At 33.8% G+C, this 25422-nt stretch overlaps 1 protein-coding gene across 7 annotated transcripts in view; it reads left to right on the forward strand.

Moving 5' to 3' along the window:
- Positions 1-25422, forward strand: part of Zgrf1 (zinc finger GRF-type containing 1) — an 87778-nt gene that overhangs the window by 15130 nt on the left and 47226 nt on the right. For 5 of the 7 annotated variants that reach the window (XM_078021801.1, XM_078021800.1, XM_078021804.1 and 2 more), the window contains exons 4-8: positions 1476-1535; positions 4469-4654; positions 5064-7329; positions 11186-11259; positions 14019-14069. In XM_078021801.1, the coding sequence (XP_077877927.1) occupies positions 1476-1535; positions 4469-4654; positions 5064-7329; positions 11186-11259; positions 14019-14069 (2637 nt within the window). Of the gene's footprint in view, positions 1-1475; positions 1536-4468; positions 4655-5063; positions 7330-11185; positions 11260-14018; positions 14070-20115; positions 20302-25422 lie in introns of all 7 variants that reach the window. The other 2 variants (XM_021729663.3, XM_078021803.1) reach the window with 2 other exon arrangements.

Raw genomic sequence — 25422 nt, forward strand, 5'->3', positions numbered from 1 at the left:
CAAATATGAATCTATTCATGGTCTTTATGAATTTGCCTATTCTGGACATTTCACAAGAATGAAATTATATAATCTTTTGTATGACTATTTTATTTCGCTTAATATTTTCAAGTTTCATTTATGTTGAAGCATGTATCAATACTTTATTACTTTTTATTGGTGAATAGTATTCCTTTGTATATACATATTGTATCATGCTTTATCCATTCATCAGTTGATATACATTTGGGTTATTTCTACTGTCTACTATTATCAATAATGCTGCTGTGAACATTTGTGTGGAAATTTTTATGAACACATGTTTTTATGTCTTTTGAGATATATACCTACAAGTGGAATTGCTGGGTCATATGATAACTTTATGTTTAATCTTTTAAGGAACTGCCAAATTGTTTTTCAAAGTGATGGAAATACCAATATTACATGGGTTAGTAGAGAAATTACTAAGAGAAATGACTAGGGACAGAAAAGGAGCTAGAAGATGATGATTATCTTAGCTTCTTTTGTCTTCCTTAACCCTCACATTCAACAAATTTAATTCAGTGTGCCTCATAAACACCTCTATCCCCCATGACAGCATCTTATTTCAAGCCCTAATATTCTCAATTCTTCATAGAATACAGTAATCTTTTAATTGATCTTGTCTTCTGTTTGTGCCCTCTAATGTGTTCCAGTTCTGTTTTCCTTCCTAATTCAATTCCAAGATCCTCCTGGTAGGAATTAAATTCTTGAAATTTTTTCTCTTTCAGTTCCCAACCTCTCTTTTTCCAGTGTAGTATGGGGCAATCAAACTCAGGTCTAGGCAAGCATTCTATCACTGAACCATAGCCCTAGCCCAAGTTCTTGATTTTTTTTTTTTTTTTGGTACCAGGGATTGAACTCAGGGGCACTCAACCACTGAGCCCCATCCCCAGCCCTCTTTTGTATTTTATTTAGAGACAGGGTCTCACTGAATTGCTTAGTGCCTCACCTTTGCTGAGGTGCTTTGAACCTGTGATCCTCCTATCTCAGCCTTCCATGACACACGGGTTACAGGCGTGCCCCACCATACCTGGCCCAAGATCTTGAATTTCTTATGTGAATACCTTCATTCTCTTGTACAGACTCTGTAGGTGCATAATAAACATTGAAATATTCATTTCAAATCTAGTAAAATAAAATAATATAATCATTTCATTACATGGTTTACTTATAGCAATTTTCACAATATTCTCTATTTGATGTATTTTTGAAATTTATTCTTACAAATAGGAAAACTATTTTTGTCTATGTATGTATGTATATTTTAATTTGTTCTAATTAGTTATACATGACAGTAGAATGCATTTTGACATATCATACGTAAGTAGAGTTTGACTTCTCATTCTTCTGGTTGTACATGATGAAGGGTTATACTGGTCTTTACTATTAAAGATATTTAAGTGAAGCAGAATTATATTCTATTCCTTTTTAATTCTTATTTTATTTTTACACAGGCAATTTTATATGATGACAAAGGAGTATGTTTGGAAAATCTATTTCTTAAGTGTCTTGAGGTATTTGAATGTGTTCATATTATTTTTAAGTAATTTAAAAATCTCTTTAAATATTTCCTTTATTAACATTATTAATAGTAGTGTCTTGGTACCAATACTAATAATGATAGGTGGTATTCGGTGAACATTTATTAAAACTAAGAGTGCAACACAATTGTTTAGTGATTTACCCACATTCATATGTAGATTTATGGTGGAAGGCTGAAATTCAAATTCAAGAAATGACTTGAGAGTTTAATTTTTTCTTTTTTTTTTTTGTAAGAATAGGGCCTCACTATGTTGTCCAGGCCGGCCCTGAACTCCTCTTGGGCTTAATTGGTCTTTCTGCCTTAGCCTCTTAAGTAGCAGGAATTATAAGGCACCCTACCCTTACCACATCCAGTTACATGAATTTTTGATAGGCTTAGATTTACAGTGGGAAATATTTCACTGTGTTTTCACTGCTGTGACTAAAATAACTGACAAGAACAATTTTAAGGAGGGAAAGTTTATTTGGGGGCTCATGGTTTCAGAGGTCTCAGTTCATAATATAGCTGGCTCCATTCCTTAGGGCTCGAACATCATGGCAAAAGAATGTGGCAGAGGAAAGCTGCTCACATGATGATCAGCAGGCAGAGAGAGACTAGGCTAAACTCACCAAATATATACCCCAAAGGCATGTCCTCAGTGTCTACCTCCTCCAGCCACACCCTACCAGCCTACAGTTAATTAATTCATCAATTGGGTTAAGTCTCTCATAACCCAATTATTTCACCTCTGAGTGTTCTTGGATTGTCTTACACAAGAGCTTTTGGTGGACACCTAATATCCAAGCCATAACATATATTTTGAGATTATTTCCATTTAAGTATTTTTTCAAGTATTAATTTTGTTTTTTTTCCTATTAGAAAAAGGAAAGGGAGGGAACTAAAGGTAAATTTTATCATAAAGGCTCTATTTGATGTATTTTTGAAATTTGTTCTTATAAATGGGAAAACTTTTTGTCTATGTATTTATATATATTTTAATTTGTTCTAATTAGTTGTGGCTCAGAGGAAAAAGCTCTTGCCTAGCATGTGTGAGGCACTGGGTTCGATCCTCAGCACCACGTAAAAACTAAATAAAGGTATTGTGTCCACCTACAACTAAAGAATAAATGTTTTAAAAAAAAAGAGTAAGAATATCAGAATTGGTTGTTCTGGGTTCGTTTCCTGCTTTCAGACATCTTCTAGCTAACTTAGCCTGACTCTAACTTCTCAACTGTGAAATTTAGGTCATAGACTTTATGGGATTGGTTTGAAGATTAGAAATAAAGTACTTAGTAGTTCAGTACAGTGATTCTAAAGATGTTAAAATGCATATTTTTATTGTCATTATGTTGATATTTGGTCATTATATTTAATTCATTTTGATATTTTATGTGACCTTAATAGTGGTTGTACTTATTTTTTTTGACGATACTGGGGATTGAACACAGAGGCACTTTACCATAGAGTTACATCCCTATCCACCTTTATTATTATTATTATTATTTAAATTTTAAGGCAGGATCGCTCTAACTTGTCCAGATGGGACTTGAGTTTGTAATCCTTCTGCCCTCATCCTCCCAAATTGCTGGGATTATAGGTGACACTACCAGGCCAGGTAGAGGAGTAGATTCCTTTTTTGTGTGTGTGGTACTGGGGATAGACACCAGGGGCACTTTACCACCGAGTTATATCCCCACGTTTTAAAAATGTTTTTTGTTTGTTTTTGAGACAAGGTCTTGCTAAATTGCTAAGGGCCTCACTAAATTGCTGAGGTTGGACTCAAACTTGGTATTCTCCTGCCTCAGCCTCCTGAGTCACTGAGATTATAGGCATGTACCACCATGTGGGCTGAGAAGCATTATTTTAGTAGATGCTTAATTGATGGTTGTTATATCATTTTACATTATTTAATTAGTAAAAGATTAATCTGATAGATTTTGTATATTTTCAAACTAGGTTCATAATGTTATGCTTCAGTTAGAAGTGGTGGCAAGAGCTACATTTGTTCATTAAAGGGATTAAAAATACATTTTTGGAATGTGATTATTTAAGCAACTAATAGTTTATAATTGTATTTATTTATTTATTTTTAGTTTTGGTACCGGGGAATGAACTCAGATGCACTCGACCACTAAACCAAATCCCCAGCTATGTTTTATATTTTATTAGAGACATGGTCTCACTGAGTTTCTTAGGGCCTTGCTAAGTTGCTGGGGCTGGCTTTGAAGTCATAATACTCCTTCCTCAGCCTCCTGAGCTGCTGAGATTACAGGTGTGCACCATTGTACCCAGCTTCTCATTTAATTTTTAATTTAATTAAAAAAAATTTTTTTTTTTTTGCAGTATTGGGTGTTTGAGTAGTTGGTATTACAGGTGTGAGCCACCATGCCAGACTAATTTACATTTATTTATAAAAATATATAATTAATTATTATAGCTTTAATTAAAATATTATGTATATTTAGTTGTATGAATTCTAAGTTAATTACTTGAGAGGAAGCTTTTTTTGTTTTTTGCTTGTCTTTGTATTCCTAGCATGTAACAGAGGACATTATGTAGGAACCCAGTATATATTGTTGAATGAACAAATTAGTGGCATTGTTTTGTTGAATGAACAAATTAGTGGCATTGTTATCTTTTTTTGTGGTTGGTAGTTAACTAGTGCACAATAATAAATAATTGAAGAATTTAGTTACTGATTAATTCACCTAACTTCTATTTATTGAATATGTGTTTGTGTTGCTAAGTGCTAGTGAGTTTATTGAACACATATAGAATCAAATAATTAGATGTATGAGATTTTAACATATATTTATTTCTTTTTGTGGTGTTTGGGATCAAGTGCAGAGCTTTTCACATGCTAAGCAAGCTCTCTACCACTAAGCTACACCCCCAGCCCATTAACATTTATTTTTTAATATTTAGGTGAAACCTGGAGATGACTTAGAAAGCGAACGATACTTAATCACAGTTGAGGAGGTTAAAGTTTCTGGAAGCAAAACTATTAAACAGAATATTATTAAAGAAGCACCACAGTCAGATTCAAGGAAGTTCATATCCTCTGGCCGGTCTCTTGGATGTCAGCCTGCTGGTTTAAAAAGAAAGTTTCCTGTAAGTTTCTCTGAGGAAAATAATACATCAATATATACTTATAAAATATTTCTGGGCTGGGGATATAGCTCAGTTCGTAGAGTGCCTGCCTCACATGCACAAGGCCATGGGTTCAATCCCCAGCACCACATTAAAAAAAAAAAAAATTTTTTTTTTTTCCAAAAGTAATGAACCTTAAAGTTATTGTACTCTATGGTACTTCATAATCTACTTATGTAGAAAAAAAAATAAATCCTACAGAGAAAAATCTTGCTAACAAATGATTGTTTATATTTTAATTTAGCAAGCTTTAAATTTTATTTTTTTACCTTAGACAAAGCACACACATTCCTTATTATTTTTCAGCCAGTTTATTTCACACTTTATTTATAGATAATGGTAGCACTAACAATTGTTTTAATATTTGTAGGGTTTTAAAGCACCACGTCAGGTCCCAACAAAAGTGATTGTTACAGAAAATGGTGAATCAGCTGCATCACTTGAGTCTAAGGAACCTGGCCATACTTTCTCTTCTCCATTCAACAGCATACCTTCTTTGTTTTCTACTGTTGGCAAGAAAGATATAAGTACTATACCAAGAGACCTTGAAAATATTGTTACTTATGAGAACAGAGAGAGAAATAGCATGTCTTTGTCTTCAGTTGTCTCTACTTCATCCTTCATGATTAACCCAGAAATGCTAGGTGAAAAAAATTATTTTTGTTCTCCTGTCAGTACTGGAAGTCAGCATTCAGACTCTTCACTGAACAATGAACCCCTAAGAAGAGACAATTTGGCATCTCACTATCCAGGAGTTTCACAAAATATTAGAAGTAAAGCCCAGATATTAGCTCTTTTGAAATCTAAGTCAACCAATATGCATAAGGACCTAAATTCTGAGATGACAAGACATGTACCTCAGGTACAGCCACAAGGAAATTTAAACATTCCTGTGAACCCAAAGTGCTTAATTCAACCGGAAGCATGTGCTGAGATGAAGAGCACAGAAAATTTATATGACCAGCATCAATCAGAAAATACCATGAGAAATAAAAGCCGGTGGGCCATGTATTTATCCTCACAGAGTTCACCCGTACATCCCTCTACTATAGGTGAGAGCGATGTAAAAAGGGAACCTAAAGCTTGTGAGGATGATATGAGTTTGAATTTGAAAGACCTTTTGGTACAAAAAAGGATGCGGAACTTTGAAACGTGTGATGAAAAGGGAAATGAAGTCCAGCTAGTAGATGATACCTATCAATCCTGGAATCAGGAAGAAAAAGTAGAAATACTTTCTTTCTGTGAAAGCAGCAGCTTACTGGGTAGTTGTAGCAGTGCAGATAATGATGGGTTATTATCAGAATCTTACATTCAAGGAAATAATAAAATACCTGTTAATCAAAGTGACAAGATATGCTTGGAAGGATCAGTTTGCATTGGAGAAAGTGCTCAGGTTGTCAATACAGGTACAACACAACAGGAGCATAATCAACCAGTGCCATCTCTGCTGGAATCAGAACATCTACAGATCGAATCTTCTCTAAGTAACAATTCTCAGATCTCTGATGGCATTGCAGATGTGCTTTCTAAAAGTAGTAGTGATAGTGAAAGTCTAAATAATGTTCATGAATCTATAAGTAATGTAACAGGACCATTTTTGGAGATAAATTTTAATCTGAGCAATTTTGAGACCAGTGACACAGAAGAGGAATCACAGGAAAACAAAATTTCCCAGGATTCAGAGAGATGGGTAAAGGAAATTTTGTCTCACGATGGCAATTTATGTGTTCAAAAGAAAAGTGAGGATACAAGCTGTGAAGAAATTGGCAGTGTATGTTTGCCACTCTTAACATCTATTGATAGCAAACCTACAGAGATATTTCCTATTAAAGAGACTGTATCACAGTTTTGTGATAAAACTTGTGTGGGTTTTGACATGGGGCCTTATAAAGATAGAAACACTGGAAAAGAAATAGAGGAAGAATATAGTGACACATTAAGCAATTTTGACTCATCTTTAGAATGGAATGATGATGTATATGTATATAATAAAGAAGATGCTAATAAATCTATCAAAAAAATTGGAATTAACTATGATTTTGCTTCACTTTCAGATAAGTCAAAAGGTATAAACATGAATTTACATTTTCCTCAAGTTTTAGACATATTCACTAATCAGAGTCCTAAAAATGGTGCCCTATTCTCAGAAGATGTTCAACCTCAGACTTTTATTTTGAGAAGTGACATAGACAAAAATGAGGAGCAGATTTTACTCCCAGCTTCTAGCAGTGATGAAAGTATCCAACTATTAAATTCCAATCAGGATCACTGTGAACGTGTTGCACTTGATAGATCAGATATCCAAGATTCTAATTCTTTGTTTTATCCTCTGGGAAAAAAACATTCTATTTTAAAAGACTATGAAGTATATATTCCTGAATCTGAAGACTTGGGAGGAATTAGAAAGTTACCCCAAGACCATGTTGAAGTTGCAATTGCCAGAAAAAGCAAACAATCCTGGAATAATTCTAGAAATTCTTCAGAACTTTCTGGAGTAATAAATAACATTTCTCTTTTAAAGTCACTGTCTGAACACAGTACAGCTTTAGAAAGCTTGGAAACACTGAAAAAGAAAAATACTGGCTTTCAACAACAAAGAATTCAGCAGACATATGATCCAGATTGCAGTCCTGAAGGTTAGAATGATATATTTGTTTTGGATCTTTCTCTTTGTAGCTAGAAGGATGAGAAGATACTTGCTTTCTGCTACTTTAAAGAACTACATAGTCTTTTAAGTAGACAGTACATGTACCAATTCTAATAGAGGATAATATAAGGAAAATTAAGTGTCTTTTTTGTCACCATACCTCAATCCATTTCTCAGAATTAGCTGCAGTCTCTTAGGCTACACTTGGAGAAATACTCTGTATGGTTTGTGTGTATATTGGCACATGTAAATGAATGTATATACAGGTTAGGCTTTCTATGTTTTGGGGAGGGGGTACTAGGAATTGAATCAAGGGCAGTGTACATGCTAAGCAAGTGACTCTACCATGGAGTTTTGTCCCCAGCTTTTTAAAAACTATTATTTTGAAACAGAGTCTCTAAGTTGTACAGCCTGACTTCAAGCTTGCCATTTGCTTGCCCTGAGTAGTATGTGCCACTGCATCTATCAGGTTAAACATTCTTAATCTGAAAATGTTGTGTTTAAATACATAAACCTTTATATATTTATACCTTTATTCTCGGTTCTACACCACAGGATTCTTCTCTTCCCTCCATTGTATAATTTATGTTTCTTTACTCCCATAGTATGAAAGAACCCTAGCTCTCAAGACATCTATATTTACTTACTCAGTTTACAGTATACACCAGATTGTCCATATCAGCATACTAATATCACTTCTACTAAGAGCCTTTACAAATTTGTAAAGTTCACAGATCTTTTCTGAATCACTTTTAAATATAGATGCAATTGAGCATGTTTTCTTATATTTAAGCATTATTTTGTTCTCTTCGCATTATGTTTTTTATTTTTTGTTTTTGGTGGTACTGGGGATTAAATCCAGGGATTTGCACATTTCGACATGCTCTCTACTACTGAGTTACATCCCCAGCCCTTTCTAAGAATTTTATTTAAATCCTTAGCTTCCTGATTACCTGGGGTTACAGATGTGTACCACCATGCCTGGCTGAAAGTTATTTATATATTAGATGTATTAACCATTTATAATATTTGTTGCAAATATTTTTTTTCAGCATGTCATTAATCTTTTGCCTTATGATATGTTGTCAACAACCTTGTCTTTTTAAGAATGTAATGATAAATAATTATGCATATGAATGTGAATGAGCAATGCAGTTTATGATACTCTCAAAGTTAAAATTGAACCCTTCTTTGAATATCCCAAGTAATTCCTGAGAAAAGTATAAATAAATTATTGTATTCACTAAAGTGATGCTTTGAAATGTAGTTAAATTTGATAATGTTACAGTTTATTTATGTAGTTTTGGTAGTGGGGATTGATCTCAGGGGTGCTTTTTTTTTTTTTAAATTTTGAGACAGGATATTACTAGATTGCTTCAGGCCTCTCTGTTGTTGAGGCTGGCCTTAAACTTGTAATCCTTTTGCCTTAGCCTCTGAGTCACTGGGATTACAGGTGTACACTACCACATCAGCATAGTTTATTTTCTAAAAAGCTAATAATAAGGAAAGATCTTTAATGAAAATAAATATGGGTAATACATACTGCTATATAAGAATGTAAAATTTTAATATTAAGATTTAGAAATTATAAAATTTAGTTTTGAAAAAACTATTCTTTTCTCTGATCAAGTTGGAAGAGGATTAGTTGATTCTCATTGTTTGCAATAGTTATGTTCTGTGAAGTCATTACAAATCCCAAACTAGTGATGTACTCCTATGGGAAACGCAAGCCTCTGGTCAAAACATTTTTTGTGAATTCATCAACATATAACTATATGTGTTTCTGTTTAAAGACAGAAATTATATAGTATATATTGTCGATTCATTGATACTGGACTCATAAATAGTGCTAATTCATGTCTGAATAAAACTTAATCTAATACATTTATTTTCTCCACAACAGTCATCATAGCCTTCTTACAAAGACAGCACTCTTCTTAGGGGACATTTTAAATATGAAGTCACCAATAAAAAGCACACAAGTGCAAGAATATGGCACTAAATAGACCACCATAAAGATACTTGTTTACAGTAAGAGCTAAGACAAGGCTACGTGTTGCCTTTTAGGGAATGTGCCCTTTAAGCAGCTCAGTTTTTGCTGCTCAGTGCTTGTCTGAATGACTATGAAAGCATTATGAGTATTGATTTTAGGGTTACAAGTAAACTTTAGGGAGTTGGCAGAATCCATGAGGATTGACTTTTTTAACAAGTGTCTTTGTACAAATTATCTAAAAAATGATTAAGTTGGTTTTCTTCATAAAATTTGAGAGAATCAAATTCATTGGAGCTTAACAATAATCATGAAGCTTAATACAAAATTAGGGAAGAATCAATTTTACCACTAATTTGGTAGGTGTGAAAATTTTTTTTCTTTTTTGTAATGTTAATTTAACCCAAGGGCACTCTACCACTGAGCTGTATCCCCAGCCTTTCTTCAGTTTTGAGACAGTATCTTACTAAATTGTCTAAGCTGGCCTGGAACTTGTGATCCTCTTGCTTCAGCCTCCTGAGGTAGGATGTGTGTACACTGCGCTCCTGTGACTTTTTTTTTTCTCCTGGTATTGGTGATTGAACCGTGGGGGTGTTCCACCATTGAGCTTACATCCCCAGCCCTTTTTATTTTGGTATGGGAGATTAGACTCAGGGGCATTTGACCACTGAGCCACTTCCCCAGCTCATTTTATATTTTATTTATAGACAGGGTCTCACGGAGTTGCTTAGCACCTAGCTTTTTGCTGAGGTTGGCTTTGAATTCTTGCTCCTCCTGCCTCAGTCTCCTGAGCTGCTGGGATTACAGGTGTGTGCCACTGTGCATGGCTTCCAGCCCTTTAAAAAAAAAAAATTATTTAGAGACAGTTTTGCTAAATTGCTCAGGCTGAATTCTCCTATTCTTGTCTCCCAAGTAGCTGACAATACAGGTATACACTGGACCAGCTTCAAGGCACTTTGTCTTGTTCATTGCCATTTCCCCAGTGTTGGCACGCTGCTCTTAGAAAATAATCATTGTGCATCCTTTTTTTATAGAATTTTTTTTTAATATTTATTTTTTAGTCCTCGGCGGACACAACATCTTTGTATGTGGTGCTGAGGATCGAACCCGGGCCGCACGCATGCCAGACGAGTGCACTACCACTTGAGCCACATCCCCAGCCCTCATTGTGCATCCTTGATGGCGGAGTCCTATAATCCCAGTGATTACGGCGGAGCCTCAGCAATTTAGGGAAACCTTAAACAATTTAGTGAGACCCTGTCTCAAAATAAAAATAAAAAGTCTTGGGGATGCAGTGGTAAAGCACCTCTGGGTTCAATTCTGGTACAAAAAAAAAAAAAATTAAATGAATAAATTATTTTTTCCGTGCCATAGTAGGGAATTTAAGATAGACTTAGAAATACCATTAGGTGTTCTATTCCTTCTCTATGGTAATACAGTGCAACCATATGATGGTTATCTTGACTTTATTGCTCTTTATAATTGGTCAATATTTCATTTCGCACATTTTTAATATAGGTGATTAGCTTTTAGCTTAGTATTTATTTTTTAATTAGTTTGAAAAAAACCTAAAAGTACAAGGAGACATTCCTACTATTAACTTAGAAAGTAACAAAAGAGGCTATCATTCTAAATATTTTTGAATTTTTATCATGAAAATATTCCAACCTTCACTGAATAGTACACTGAATCCTTAAATACCCCTTAAATCTGGATTAAACAATTATCAAAACTTTGCTTCATCTTGAATTTCTTATGTTCTTTATTTCTTTAAGTCTTAGAAATAAGTTTAAATATTTTTAGAGCAATACTGATACATGTGATGCATAAGATTGTTTTATTTTATCCATTACAGCTAGAAAACCATTTGCTATAGGAGTTTCACAAACAATACCAAAGTCTCCTGATCGGAAGCAGGATTCTCAACAGGTACCTATATGTATTTTTTTTTTACAACTGTATTTTTTTTTGTTATGAATATTCTATAATTTGTAATAGAATTGTAGTAAAACAGAGTACCAAGCTATCTTGGTTTGTAATCACTGTGTAACTTAGTAATCTTTTCATTGCTTTCCTCAATCAAAAGAAATACCTAACAAGTGCATTTATTAAGTAGTTAGTATCATTAAACACTAAGTATTTAAGTTCTAGTAATTTAGTAAGCATTTTATTTTAAAATAAGCACAGCTACTAATGGAATGTTTGCCCCTGTTGGGCACTACACAGTTTCTCTAACCTTGGAATAGATTAGATGACAAATTGATTTTTCTCATGATAATTGCTTTTTTATCATAACAGTTTCTGAAACACAGCATCACAGAGAGCTGATGTTGAAATTGAACTACATTGAATTTGTTCCTTTCATGTCTGACAGATGTTCAGTGATGTTGTATTTACTTAAGTATAAAATAACTTGTGGGACTATGGATGTGACCCAGTGGTAGAGTGATTGCTGAGCACATGAGGCCCTGGGTTTTATCCCCAGCACTATGCACACAAAGAAAAAAAGAAAAAGAAAAAAAATCTCATGGAACTCCTGTGAGTTTACTATGCTGTGGTTTTCTAAAATACCTTTCTGCATAGTTTAGGAGCCATGATAGCAGTTTCAGAAATAATAGTACCACTTAGGGTAAATTAAAATTCTAAAATAAATGTTTTAGAGTAAAACAAAGTGTTTCTCAATGGGGATACACTTTGCATTTTTGGAGGGACAAGTCTTTCTTTATATGGCAGATATTTTTGGAAGAAAAGAAATGAATGTTTCATTTGCCCTCATTTTGTATTTTACTTTATTTTCCATGTTACTGGTCCATATTTTCCCTATTTAAAAATCTTGATATTTCTCTTTTTTAAATACAGAAAACAGCGAAGAAAAAACTAAATTCCTACCACTTCCAGAGATGATGATCATTATCATTTCCAGCTTTTTTGGTGTCTATTTTTAAAAATACAGTTAGATTAATGAACCCTTGATGTCATTTTGTAGCATCTTACATTACTAAAAAATCTTCTTAAACATACATTTTAAAGGTTACTAATTATTCCACTGTATATTTTCTATCCTCTAAACAGACTGTTCACTGGTTTGGACATTTAGATTTTTTCTAGGATTTTGCTAGTAATAAATAACACTTCACTGGGGGTGAGGGGGATTAAATGAACTCTAGATAGGGCAAAGGGGAAAAGGGGAGGGAAGGGAAGGGAGGGGCATAGAGGTAGGAAAGATGGTAGAATTCGATGGTCATCATTAACCTAAGTACATGTAAGAAGAGATGAAGGATGTGACTCTACATTGTGTACAACTAGAGATATAAAAAATTGTGCTCTATGTGTATAATTTGAATTGCAATGCATTCTGTTGTCATATGTAACAAATCAAAATAAAAAAAATTTTAAAGAAAAGGGAGTTTGTGGTGAGCAGTAGAAATAAGAATGGAAGTTAAAGGCCTAGATTAGATCCAAGGCAACACTGTAGATCCACAATAAGCCTCTTGTGGGTAAGAGTACTATTCAAAAAACTGGAGCATAAAAGATGATAGTATTTGTATTTTATGTAGTTTCTGGTGGTGAGGTGGGAGAAAAGGTTATTAGGGGACATGACTAAAGATAAGGAGATTATCAGAGGACACCATTTATACTTATAAACATATTAAGTGGAGACTATAATGATAACAATATTGGTATTTATAATATACATTAAGTGTTTACTAGATACTCTTCTAATCTTTACACTTATAAAATGTATTTAATATTTATCCCTTGGAACAATATTATGAAGTAGGTATTATTATTAGTTCAACTTTGCCCCAAGAATAAAGAAATGCAATTTCTTCTTTTTAAAAAAATTATTTTTTTATTGTAGTTGAACACAATACCTTTTTTTATTCTTTTTTATGTAATTTTTTTAATTTATATATGACAGCAAAATGCATTACAATTCTTATTACATATATAGAGCACATTTTTTCATATCTCTGTGTACATAGTATATTTGCATCAATTCGTGTCTTCATACATGTACTTTCGATAGCAATTTCTTCTTTTTTACTTCCTAATTTTTAATTTTTATCTGCTCTGGCAAAAGGGTTTATGAAGGAGAAGTTTGGTTGATACTCATTGTCTGTCTTCCATTGTATTAGATCATTGATAATGTCTTAGAATAGAAGAATAAAGAGTACAGTAATTCTAAAGAGGAATGCTAGTCTTTAGGTAGCACCTCATGACCACGTTCCTCATTCTTCTACAGTTCTATCATCTATTCATATGCCTTTTATAAATTATTAATTATTAATAATGCATACCTTGTCTATTAAAAAATTTGAAATAAAGTGTTCTACATCTTCAAAAATAAATAAATAAATAAAATTTCACAAAACATTTCTGGTGTGTACTTTAAGTTCTTTCCTTGGATTTATTCCTAGAAATGGAATCAGTTAGAAGGCTGGAAACAACTTTCTTAGTTTCTTCATATTGTCAAATATGAAAATCTTGAATGTTTTACAATTAGAATATTTATTTCCACTTCATTTACTGTGAAAGAATTTAAAATTTTTGCTAAGTGAAAATACCGTTTATTTTTATTTATTGTTAATGGTGTTATTTTGCATTTCTTTGCTCATAGAAATTTATATTTTCTTGTAAATTATTATTGTCTTTAATTAATCTTATGTTATTATTCTATTTCTAAGATACTAAAAGAAGATGAAGTTGAACCAAGTGAACCATTTCCGTCTCTGCAGGTGAGTTATTTTTAATAATGTAAAACAGTCAAATATACATGTGTGTGTGTGTGTGTGTGTGTGTGTGTGTGTATATACAACACATATGTTTTTTATATTTTTTTTACTCTGTGGGTATTGGGGATTGAACTCAGGGACACACACACACACACACACACACACACACACACACGTATATTTTTTCCCCCCTGTGGTACTGGGAATTGAATCCAGGGTTTTGTGTTGGCTAGACAAGCTCTCTGCCACTGGCTACATCCCCAACTTCAGAAATTATATTTGTATAGTAGGTATGGCATATATTTTAAGTTTGCATTAAATGTTTTCAGTGTTCAAATTCATCTGTAATTAATTACCCTTGTTAGATGAACCTGCTGCCTTTTATATAAAGGTTCCACATAATCAGTACATTTGGTTAAATAACAAATTCACAAAGTTACTTTTATAAGCATTGTGAATTTTGTTAATAATTGCACCTGCAGCTCATTTGCCTAAAACAGAAGAAGCAAAACAAAAACATTTGTTTTGGTGACTTGCCTTTATATAAGAAGATAAATGTATAAAATCTTGAACAACTAGCAACTAGTAATTTAGCTAACAAATGATAACATTCTTATTTTTTTCCCTTGAAAAAATAGTTTTAAATCTTTTCAAGGAGTTTTTCAAAGTATAAACTGCATGTAAACACTATCACTATTTTTCCCCAAATGAGTTTCCATTTAAAATAAATATATCACATTTAAAAAAATCTGTAGTGATCTAGTAATAATAAAAGGATCTTACAGTCTTTCACAGCAAAAAAAAAATTAATCTGTTTTTAGAATTTAAATAGAAGTTCATTTGTATTTTTTTTTTTTTTTTCTGGGTACTAGGGATTGAACTCAGGGACAGTCTGCTGCTGAGCCACATCCCCAGCCCTGTTTTGTATTTTATTTAGAGACAGGGTCTCAGTGAGTTGCTTAGCACCTCACTTTTGCTGAGGCTGGCTTTAAGCTCGGGATCCTCTTATGTCAGCCTTTTGACCCACTGGGATTATAGACATGTGTCACTGGGCCCAGCTTCATTTGTATTTTTTAATGACTCTTATTACATCTGTCTGAAAATAACCTTTTCATGTATGTTGGTGATAGAAGGAACTTTTAAAACTTGATTCTTTTCAAAGATACACTTATTGCCACCTCTTTATTTCTATATAATTGGCTACACATAGCAAAGGAGCTGTTTCATCAGAGAAAGTACTATGCTGATTTCTAAAATTCACTATGTCAATTGATTCAGCCATAAAGAAGAATGAAATTATATCATTTGCAGGAAAATAGATGGAACTTGAGAACATTATGTTAAGTCTTATAAGTCAATATCAAGGGTGGTATATTTTCTCTTACATGTAGAAACTATAGAGAAGGAGATGAAAAAGGAAGAGAAAGATGTGGGGTGAATCTCATGAAAATTGAAGAGAGATCAGTAGAGAAGAGGAAAAGGACCAGGGGGAAAGAGGAAGGGAGGGTAAGGGGAAATACTGGGGAATGATATTGGCTAAATTATATTACATTTTGTGTGCATGTATAGATATGTTACAATGAATCCCATCATTATGTATAATTATAATGTACCAGTTAAAAATATGGAAAAAGTAAAATAAAAAATAAATAAAATTCACTGTCAGAAAATTCTGATTCTAAAATGTAATTGAATATTTTTAAGAACGACTCTTTTGGCAATTGTGCTTATCTTTGTGTTAGCAAAGGAGAGTGACCATTATTTGAAAAAATACATTATTTAACCTATTCTATTGACAAAATGTTTTCTCTGTTTGTGTGGCAGTAGGGGTTGAACCCAGGAGTACTCTACCACTTAACTACATTCCCAGACCTTTTCATTTTTTAGTTTTGAGACAGGCAGGCCTAGAATTTGTGATCCTACTTTTGAGTAGCTGGGATGATAGGCATGTACCGTGGTGCCTAGTAGGATCATACTAATTTTTAAATTAAATGATCCACAAGGACCTTGATATCAAATCAGAGACTATGTGTCTGATAGAAGAAAAGGTTGGCTCCGATCTACATATTGTGGGGTCGGGCTCCAAATTCCTTAATAGGACACCCATAGCACAAGAGTTAATAACAAGAATCAACAAATGGGACTTACTTAAACTAAAAAGTTTTTTCTCAGCAAGAGAAACAATAAGAGAGGTAAACAGGGAGCCTACAGCATGGGAACAAATTTTTACTCCTCACACTTCAGATAGAGCCCTAATATCCAGAGTATACAAAGAACTCAAAAAATTAAACAATAAGAAAACAAATAACCCAATCAACAAATGGGCCAAGGGCTGGGGATGTGGCTCAAGTGGTTGCGTGCTCGCCTGGCATGCATGTGGCCCGGGTTCGATCCTCAGTACCACATACAAACAAAGATGTTGTGTCCGCCGAAAACTAAAAAAATAAATTTAAAAAAATGATCACTTTAAAAAAAAACAAAAACAAAAACAAAACAAAACAAAAAAAACCACAAATGGGCCAAAGACCTGAACAGACACTTCTCAGAGGAGGACATACAATCAATCAACAAGTACATGAAAAAATGCTCACCATCTCTAGCAGTCAGAGAAATGCAAATCAAAACCACCCTAAGATACCATCTCACTCCAGTAAGATTGGCAGCCATTATGAAGTCAAACAACAACAAGTGCTGGCAAGGATGTGGGGAAAAGTGTATTCTTGTACATTGCTGGTGGGACTGCAAATTGGTGCGGCCAATTTGGAAAGCAGTTTGGAGATTCCTGGGAAAGCTGAGAATGGAACTACCATTTGACCCAGGTATTGCCCTTCTTGGACTATTCCCTGAAGACCTTAAAAGAGCGTACTACAGGGATACTGCCACATCAATGTTCATAGCAGCACAATTCACAATAGCTAGACTGTGGAACCAACTCAGATGCCCTTAATAGATGAATGGGTAAAAAAAAAATGTGGCATTTATACACAGTGGAGTACTACGCAGCACTAAAAATGACAAAACCATAGAATTTGCAGGGAAATGGATGGCATTAGAGCAGATTATGCTAAGTGAAGCTAGCCAATCCCTAAAAAACAAATGCTAAATGTCTTCTTTGATATAATGAGAGCAACTAAGAACAGAGCAGGGAGGAAGAGCAGGAGGAAAAGATTAAGATTAAACAGAGACATGAGGTGGGAGGGAAAGGGAGAAAAAAAGGGAAATTGCATGGAAATGGAAGGAGACCCTCATTGTTATACAAAATTACATATAAGAGGTTGTGAGGGGAATGGGAAAAAAAAAAACAAGGAGAGAAATGAATTACAGTAGATGGGGTAGAGAGAGAAGATGGGAGGGGAGGGGAGGGGGATAGTAGAGGATAGGAAAGGTAGCAGAATACAACAGTTACTAATATGGCATTATATAAAAATGTGGATGTGTAACCGATGTGATTCTGCAATCTTTGTAATGTTTTGAACAACCAATTAAATAAATAAATAAATAAATAAAATGATACATATTATCATAGTAGTAGGTTTGATAGGTAACTTATTTTGTACTTAATAATTCTTTATAGGGTTAATAGATTTAATTAAAAATTTAAGACCAGACTTTTCTAATATGCTGAGTTTTAAAATTAATTGGCATAGTATCTTATCTGTTAGAACTCCCCCCTTTTCTTTTTTTGGCCAGGGATAGTTTGTATTTTCAAAGAAAAAAACTTAGCATTAAGTTAGGTAAGTATTTTACCATCAAAATTATGAAACACCTGCAGAACTAGTCTACTAAGCTAGATAAATAACTAGAACTTACTGATATTTTATCTTAGTTCTTTTCCTTGGGAAGTGAAGAAGAGATTACATTTCTAGCTGTTATTCCTAAACAAATAGAAAGAAAAACCTGTGACCCAAGGTAAAATTTGTGAAGAATATTGATTTGTGTAACTCTGTCTTTTCCTGGTGTGTGTATATGTGTGTGGTGTGTGTGTTAAGCAGGTATTAATTTTTATAGGCAGATTAGTGGGCGTAATAAATTAGACTGATTTTAATAATAAAAGACTATTTAATGATTTCTTGGCTGCCTCTTTTTTTCTGTCTTGAACCTTCTCTGTAATATTAATGAGCTAATAATACAGTGTATGCAGTATCCATAAATATATACTAGGGGATGAACCTAAGGCTAGGTACAGTACATTAAGACTTTTCTATGACATACAAAATGAGAATCTTTAACATATAGTTCACTCTTCCACTTCTACTTCTGACTGGATATATAGATACATGTAGCCCAAGCTCTAAAAGTAGTGTACCTTCTCTACATCAAAAATATGCAGAAACAGGCCAGGCATGGTGACATACACTGGTAATTCAGGCTATTCTTGAGACTGAGTCGGAGAATTAAAAGTTTGAGGCCAGCTTCGCAACTTAGCAAGACCCTTTCTCAAAGGAAAAAATAAAAAGAGTTGGGGATATAGCTTAATTTTAAAGTGACAATCCCCAGTACTGGGGGAAAAATAGCAGCAACAATAGCATGTAAAGGATTGGGTTTCTAAATAGTGTAGTTCCTAAAAACTCTGAAAGAGATCTGTATGGCAACATAGTAGACAAAGCAACTGTTTCCTTGTGGGGAATGGATATTCCCTATCAAACAAAGCAGAACTATTCAGGATTTTTAACAGTTATAACATGTATGTTTTTAAATTCAGAAGAATATCTCAACAAAAACCCTATATAAAAGGGCATTTAGCTTTGATTTTCCTTCTTTTTCTTTTTTTTTTTTTAAGAAAGGTTTACATTTTTTTTAATCTTTATTTTTATGTGGTGCTCAGGATTGAACTCAGTGCCTCCCATGTATGAGGCAAGCGTTCTACCGCTGAGCTAAAACCCTGATTTTCCTTTTAAATTGTGATTAGAATGTTCATTTTTGAATAACAGTATACTTAGATTATGTATTATTGTTATTTTGTTAATTCATTGTTAGAAATAACTGAAATCTTTATGGACATTCCTTTGGTCCCATTAGCAATTTTCACATACATTCTGGGTGGGTTTTGTTACTGTTTGGAGTAAAAATGCTAACACCCTCAGGAGGGCAGCAGAGAGTTATTTAAAGCTTTGCATACAATTCTGAAGAGATCAAAGAGTCTGAGAATCAAGTCTCCATTGTTATCATACTCTTAAGCCTTTGCTCTGAGAGCAGTAAGACTGGATCTTCTGCTGGATGCAGGGTACACATTTTTCATCTTATAGTGAAGCCTGATAGTCTACAAATCCGTCAAGCAAAGGAAAATATTTCTGTGTTCCTTTTCTTTCTTCCCTTTCTATTATATGTTTGATTGCTCCCTGTATGCCAAGCATTATAAATGCAGTTTACACCTAGATGAAGCAAAAAGGTCTTTGCTTTCAATAGAGTATATTAATATACAGATGCAGAAAAACTTCACTGTATTATATAACATGTATACGTTATATATAATGTGTTATATATAATGTGTGTGTGTTGCATATTTATGTGATGTATAGTGAAACAGAGAGAAAGAAATAGTCTCTCTGGCTTAGTTAGCCATTCTCATCATTATACTCTATAATAATGAAAAATTCATACTTATTGATGTAGTTTTAAATCTATGTGTAAATTAAATTTACTTGAATGTAGTTTTAAATCAACGCTCTCTAAATTTGCTATCCTTAACATTTGTTTTAGAGTAATAAGAGTATATCCTAATTTTTAAAATTAGTCCTCTTGGGCTGGGGATGTGGCTCAAGCGGTGGCGCACTTGCCTGGCATGCGTGTGGCCCGGGGTTCGATCCTCAGCACCACATACAGACAAAGATGTTGTGTCCACTGAAAACTAAAAAATAAATATTAAAATTTTTTCTCTCTCTCTCTAAAAAAAAGTATAATGATTAAAAAAAATATATAATTAGTCCTCTCTAGTACTTATTTACATAGAGAATATTTAATAAAAATCTGAGTTATATGTTGTTATCTGTGTAAATACATTGTGAATATATATGTTGATATATACTTATTCTTAATAATTTACCTATAGCCTGTTGAGTTTCAAGGACACCAACTGAAAGGATCAGCTACTAGTGGTGTAATGGTCAGAGGAAAGAGCTCACAGCTAGTATACAGCCAGTTTCCAGATAGCATGAAATATCAAAACTTCATGCCAGATACTTGTTTTTTGACACCAGAGTTGCCTAGCTCTTGTATGCATACTGACTTCTTGCAGGTAAAGATATTTTTATGGTTGTATTTTCTTTATGTCAATATTATTTTATAAAGAGATTGTAGTTAAATCTTTGTACAAAAGAAGTACAAGATGGGCTGGGGTTGTAGCTCAGTTGTAGAATGCTTGCCTTGCATGTATGAGGCCCTGGGTTTGTTCCTCAGCACATTAAAAAAATAAATAAACAAAGGTATTGTGTCCATCTACAACTAAAACAGAAATTAAAAGAAAAAAAAAAAGAAGTACTAGTAGTAGTACAGGAGTATATTGACAGGAGCCATAAATCAAAGATGGAGTTTCTCTCAATCTGTCTGTTTTTTGACAGATGAATAAATTAGAGTATTCTACATTGAAAAAGAAACTTATGCCCATTTGTTTTATTTCTTACTACTTTCACAAATATCAGTTATGGTTATATGTTAAATATCCTAAGTCTATAAAAAAATGTTTCAAGCAAAATAACTAAAGCTGCCAAGAGAGAAAAGTGCCTTCTTAAATATGTGTGATGTATTACTAACATATAGCAGTCTCTGAACTTTAAAAAATATTCTGTGTTTCATCAAATTCTAAGATACTATGATTTAAAAAAAAATCTTTTATTTTTATTTGTTTATTTATATGGGGTATTGGGGATTAAACACAGGACCTCATGCATGTGGGGCAAGTGCTTTACCACTGAGCTACAACCCCAGCCCCAAGATACTATCATTTTAAGACACTATCATTATATGGCACTCAGAAGAAAAGAAATCATTTAAACATTATAGAATACCTTATTACTTCAACTTTTTTTTTTTTTTTTTGTGGTGCTGAGATTTGAACCCAGGACCTCAAATCCACCACCTGAGCTATATTCCCAGCCCTTATTTAGACTTTGAAAAACATTAAAACAGCCTTTTTATTGTAGCAAAAACATATATCATAAAATTTATCATATTAACCACTTTTTTCCAGTTTTAGATTTTTTAATTGTTTCATTTTATATAATTATTTGCTATACCTTTCTTTTTATTTATTTATTTTTGGTATTACTGGGGATTAAACTCAGGGCCTCATGTGTGATAGGCAGGTGCTCTATCACTGAGCTACATCCCCATCCCTTTTTATTTAGAGATAGGGTGTCATTGAATTGCTTAGGCAGGTTTTGAACTTTCTCATCTCCTGCCCCAGCCTCCGAAGTAGCTGGGATTGCATGCCTATACCACTGCATCTGGCCATATTAACCATTTTTAAGTATACAATTCAGTGGTAGTAAGCATATTTGCATTGTTTAAAAACAGATTTCTAAAACTTTTTCATCTTCACTTAGACTTATTTTTGAAAATGTATTTTTATTTATAATTGACATTATACATATTTATGGGGTTTGGAGTTACATTTCATTACATGTATACGATATATAATGAGTAATTATCATATCTGTCATCTCAGACATTTATCACTTCTTTGTGTTGGAAGCATTCAAAATCTTACTAGCTATTTGAAATATTCAATTAATTTGTCTATTATCATCATCTGTGTTATAGAATATTAGAAACTATTTCTCCTGTCTAGCTGTACCTCTGTACACGTTAGCCATCCTCTCATCTCCCCTTTTCTCTCCCCCAAACCCTTCCCAAGCTCTGGTAACCACTATTGCATTCTCTAATTCTATAAAATAAATGTTTCAGTTTCTATATAAGTGATAATGTGTGCTATTTGTTTTTCTGTACATGACTTCTTTCACTTAATATAATTCCAGTTCTATCCATATTACTGCAAATGATGGAATTTCATCATTTATTATGGCTGAAAATATTCCTTTGTGTGAGTACACCAGAGTTTCCTTATCCATCAGTATATACCTATCTTGGCTCTCATGAATAGTGCTGCAGTACTTAGGAAGTACAGATGTTTCTTTGACATAATGATTTCAATTCCTTTTGCTGTATACCCAGTAGTAGGATCGTTGGGTCATCTCATAGTTCTGTTCTAATGTTTTCCATAATAGTTTTACTAATTGGCATTCCCACTAACAGTGGATAAGAGTTCCCCTTTGCATCCTTCTAGCATTTGTGTGTGTGTGTGTGTGTGTGTGTGTGTGTGTGTGCGCGCGTGTTTGTGTTTTCTGTAATGGCCCTTCTAACTGGGGCAAAGATGACATGCCATTGTGGTTTTGATTTCTGTTTTCTTGATGGTTAATAAAGTTGAGGATTTTTTCATATACCTGTTGGCCATTTGGATTTTTTTTTTAAGAAATGTCTATTCAGATTATTTACCCATTTTAAAATCAGATTATTTTACTTTTTTCTGTTGAGTAATATATTCTTGTTATTAATCCCTTGTTGAATAAATAGTTTGTTTATATTTTTTTCCATTCTGTAGAGTTTTCTCTTTACTCTCTTGTTTCCTTTACTGTGTAGAAGCTTTTTGATTTGATATAACCCCATTTGTCAGTTTTTTCTTTTGTTGCCTGTGCTTTTAGGGTCATATCCAAAAAAAATCTTTGCCCAAACCAGTGTTCCACAATGTTTCCCATTTTATTTTACCAATTGCATAGTTTCTAGTTTCTTTCTTCTGTATATGGATATCCATTTACCTGCATCAATTTTAGAAGAGATTTTCCTAAGATTGAGGTCAAAGTTCCAGATGACTCAATTTCTGGTGAGGACCTCTTCATGCCTTGTAGATGGCTGCCTTCTTGCTATGTCCTCACATGACCTTTCCTTGTTGTGTGCCTTGGGGAGGGCAGAGAGGGAAGAACAATGGGAGGGTGAGAGAAAGAGAGAGCATGTGTGCAAACACATATAAAGAAGAAAGTAAGGGATCTTTGGTATCTTTGCTGATATCAGATCAGGGTCTCATACTTATGACCTCATTTAACTGAGCTTTCTCGTAAAGGCCCTGTCACTAAGAACAGTCACACTGAGAGGTATGGCTTCAACATGTGAATTTGTGGGGCACATAATTCAGTCCATAGTAGGGAGCAGCAGCTTCGGTGAGTATGTAGACAGAGATAAGAAATGCCTGTGAAAAAGACAAGTAGAGATATTAGATTACATGGATTTGTTCCAGAGAAGATGTTTGTACATTTATTTGCACAACGAAAAGTTTACAATGGGAATGGATGGATTTATTTAAAAAGTATAGAGAGTAGAGAGCCTGGGTTATCTCCCTTTCTCAGAATCGAGACAGATCAATTATTGTTGAAATAGCCAATAAAATAGGAATAGAAATATATCCTATTTCATTTAGCAACTCAGAGATCATTGGTGATCTTGGCAAGATCAGTTTCATTTAAATGGTAAGGTTTTGTAAAAAACAGTTTAGAGAAAAAAAGAATGAGTGAGAGGTAAGAAAATTGACATTATGGCAAACTCATGAAAAAGAATGGCATATTTAGTCAGTCATTCATTCAGGAGACATTTCTTTATGTTACACTATCAAGATAAGCATGTGAATAAAACAGGTAAATTCTGTCCTCATAAAGGAGACAGACAATGAAAATATACACTACTCAAGGTTTGGGGTGTTGTGGAGAATCATATAGCTATGTAAGAAAATTAGGGAATGCAGGTGAGGATGGAGTTCTATTTAAGTAGGTAAGGTCAGACCTCTTCAGTAAGATAACATTGGAGCAGAGAACTAGGTGAAGGAAGGGAGAATATTCCAGGCACAGGTAACAACAAATGCAAAGGTTCTGAGGCAAGAGAAGGCTGGTGTGGAGTGAGTTAGGAGTGAGCGAGAGGGAGAGTGGTAGAAGTGAAGTCAAAGAGCAGGAAGCCCGGCTTGGTGGTGCATGCCTGTAATCTGAGCGCTTCCAGAGGCAGAGGCAGGAGGATCACAAGTTCAAAGCCAGCCCTAGCAATGGTGAGGCACTAGACAACCCAGTGACACCCTGTCTCTAAAATACAAAATAGGGCTGAGGATGTGGCTCAGTGGTTGTGCACCCCTTAGTTCAATCCCCAGTACTTTCCTCTGACACCACCTCCTACCCCCAACAAAAGAGTAGGAAGTAGACTGGTCAGATAGGACCACATAGGTCACTTGAAGAGCTGCCTTATACTTTGAAAGAGTCTGAGAGCCATTGGAGGGTTAAATACTTGAACTTAAATTTTAAAAAGAATTCTGGCAAATATGTGGAGAAGATAGTAGGAGTAGGGGAACATGGTAGAATATTCAATCAGCATTTCCTCTTATTATAATTTTTGTCCAATGGGAAATGCAGTCTAAATTGCCCAGTTTTAAATTCTCAGCTCTGTTGTGTATAAGCTGGATGAATTTAAGCAAGTCTACTGTTTTCTGCTTTTTTCCTTAGCTTCATCAGTTGCAAAATAAGGGAAATAAGAGTATATACTTCATATGGGTATGATAAGGATTAAAGTTAACAATAGCAAGAGCTCAGAACAGTCCCTGGTACATAGTAAGAACTTGATAATATAGGAAAGCTATTATTATCATGTTGATCAAGTTATAATTTCCCATTTGTTTGTATCTTTCACTAGAATGAGCCCCTTTCGTGGAGACCATGAATATTCATTTTCTCATTCTTAGTTCCTAACACAACACCCCAAACCCAGTAGCTAATCAAGAAAATGTTTTTTAAAAAAATGTGTATGTACGTGTGTGTGAGTGTGTGAGAGTGTGTGTGTGTGTGTGTGTGTGTGTGTGTGTAGTTTCTGGTTTTGTTGGGTTTCTTTTTCTCTTTTTTTTTTTTTGGTGGTATGGAGGATTAAACTCAGAGCTTTGCACCTGCCAGGCAAGCACAGATACACACCAACCCTAAATGTATAAATGTATATTGTATATTTATTAAAAAACGAAACAAAATGAACATACATACATACAAGCATATTTATTTTTATTAGTTCAAACCATTCAGAAAAGTATGAAATTACAAGTAAAACAGCCTCTGATTCCACTCCTATCAGAAACCACTCTTAACATCTCTAAATGTCTATTTTTAAATTCTGTTTATACAAACATATTAAATATAATCATCATATTAGCTTTTAAGATGGTTTATTTCTGGAATTAGCATCAGCAAAATTAAAGGCCAATCTAATGAAAATAATAGTGAATTGGGATATATTTAAAAAGTCACTTATTGAGGAACAATGTGTTAAAGTTTCAGTCAAGTATAGA

The sequence above is a fragment of the Ictidomys tridecemlineatus genome, chromosome 9 (genome assembly GCF_052094955.1).
Source record: "Ictidomys tridecemlineatus isolate mIctTri1 chromosome 9, mIctTri1.hap1, whole genome shotgun sequence".
Classification (NCBI taxonomy): domain Eukaryota; kingdom Metazoa; phylum Chordata; class Mammalia; order Rodentia; family Sciuridae; genus Ictidomys; species Ictidomys tridecemlineatus.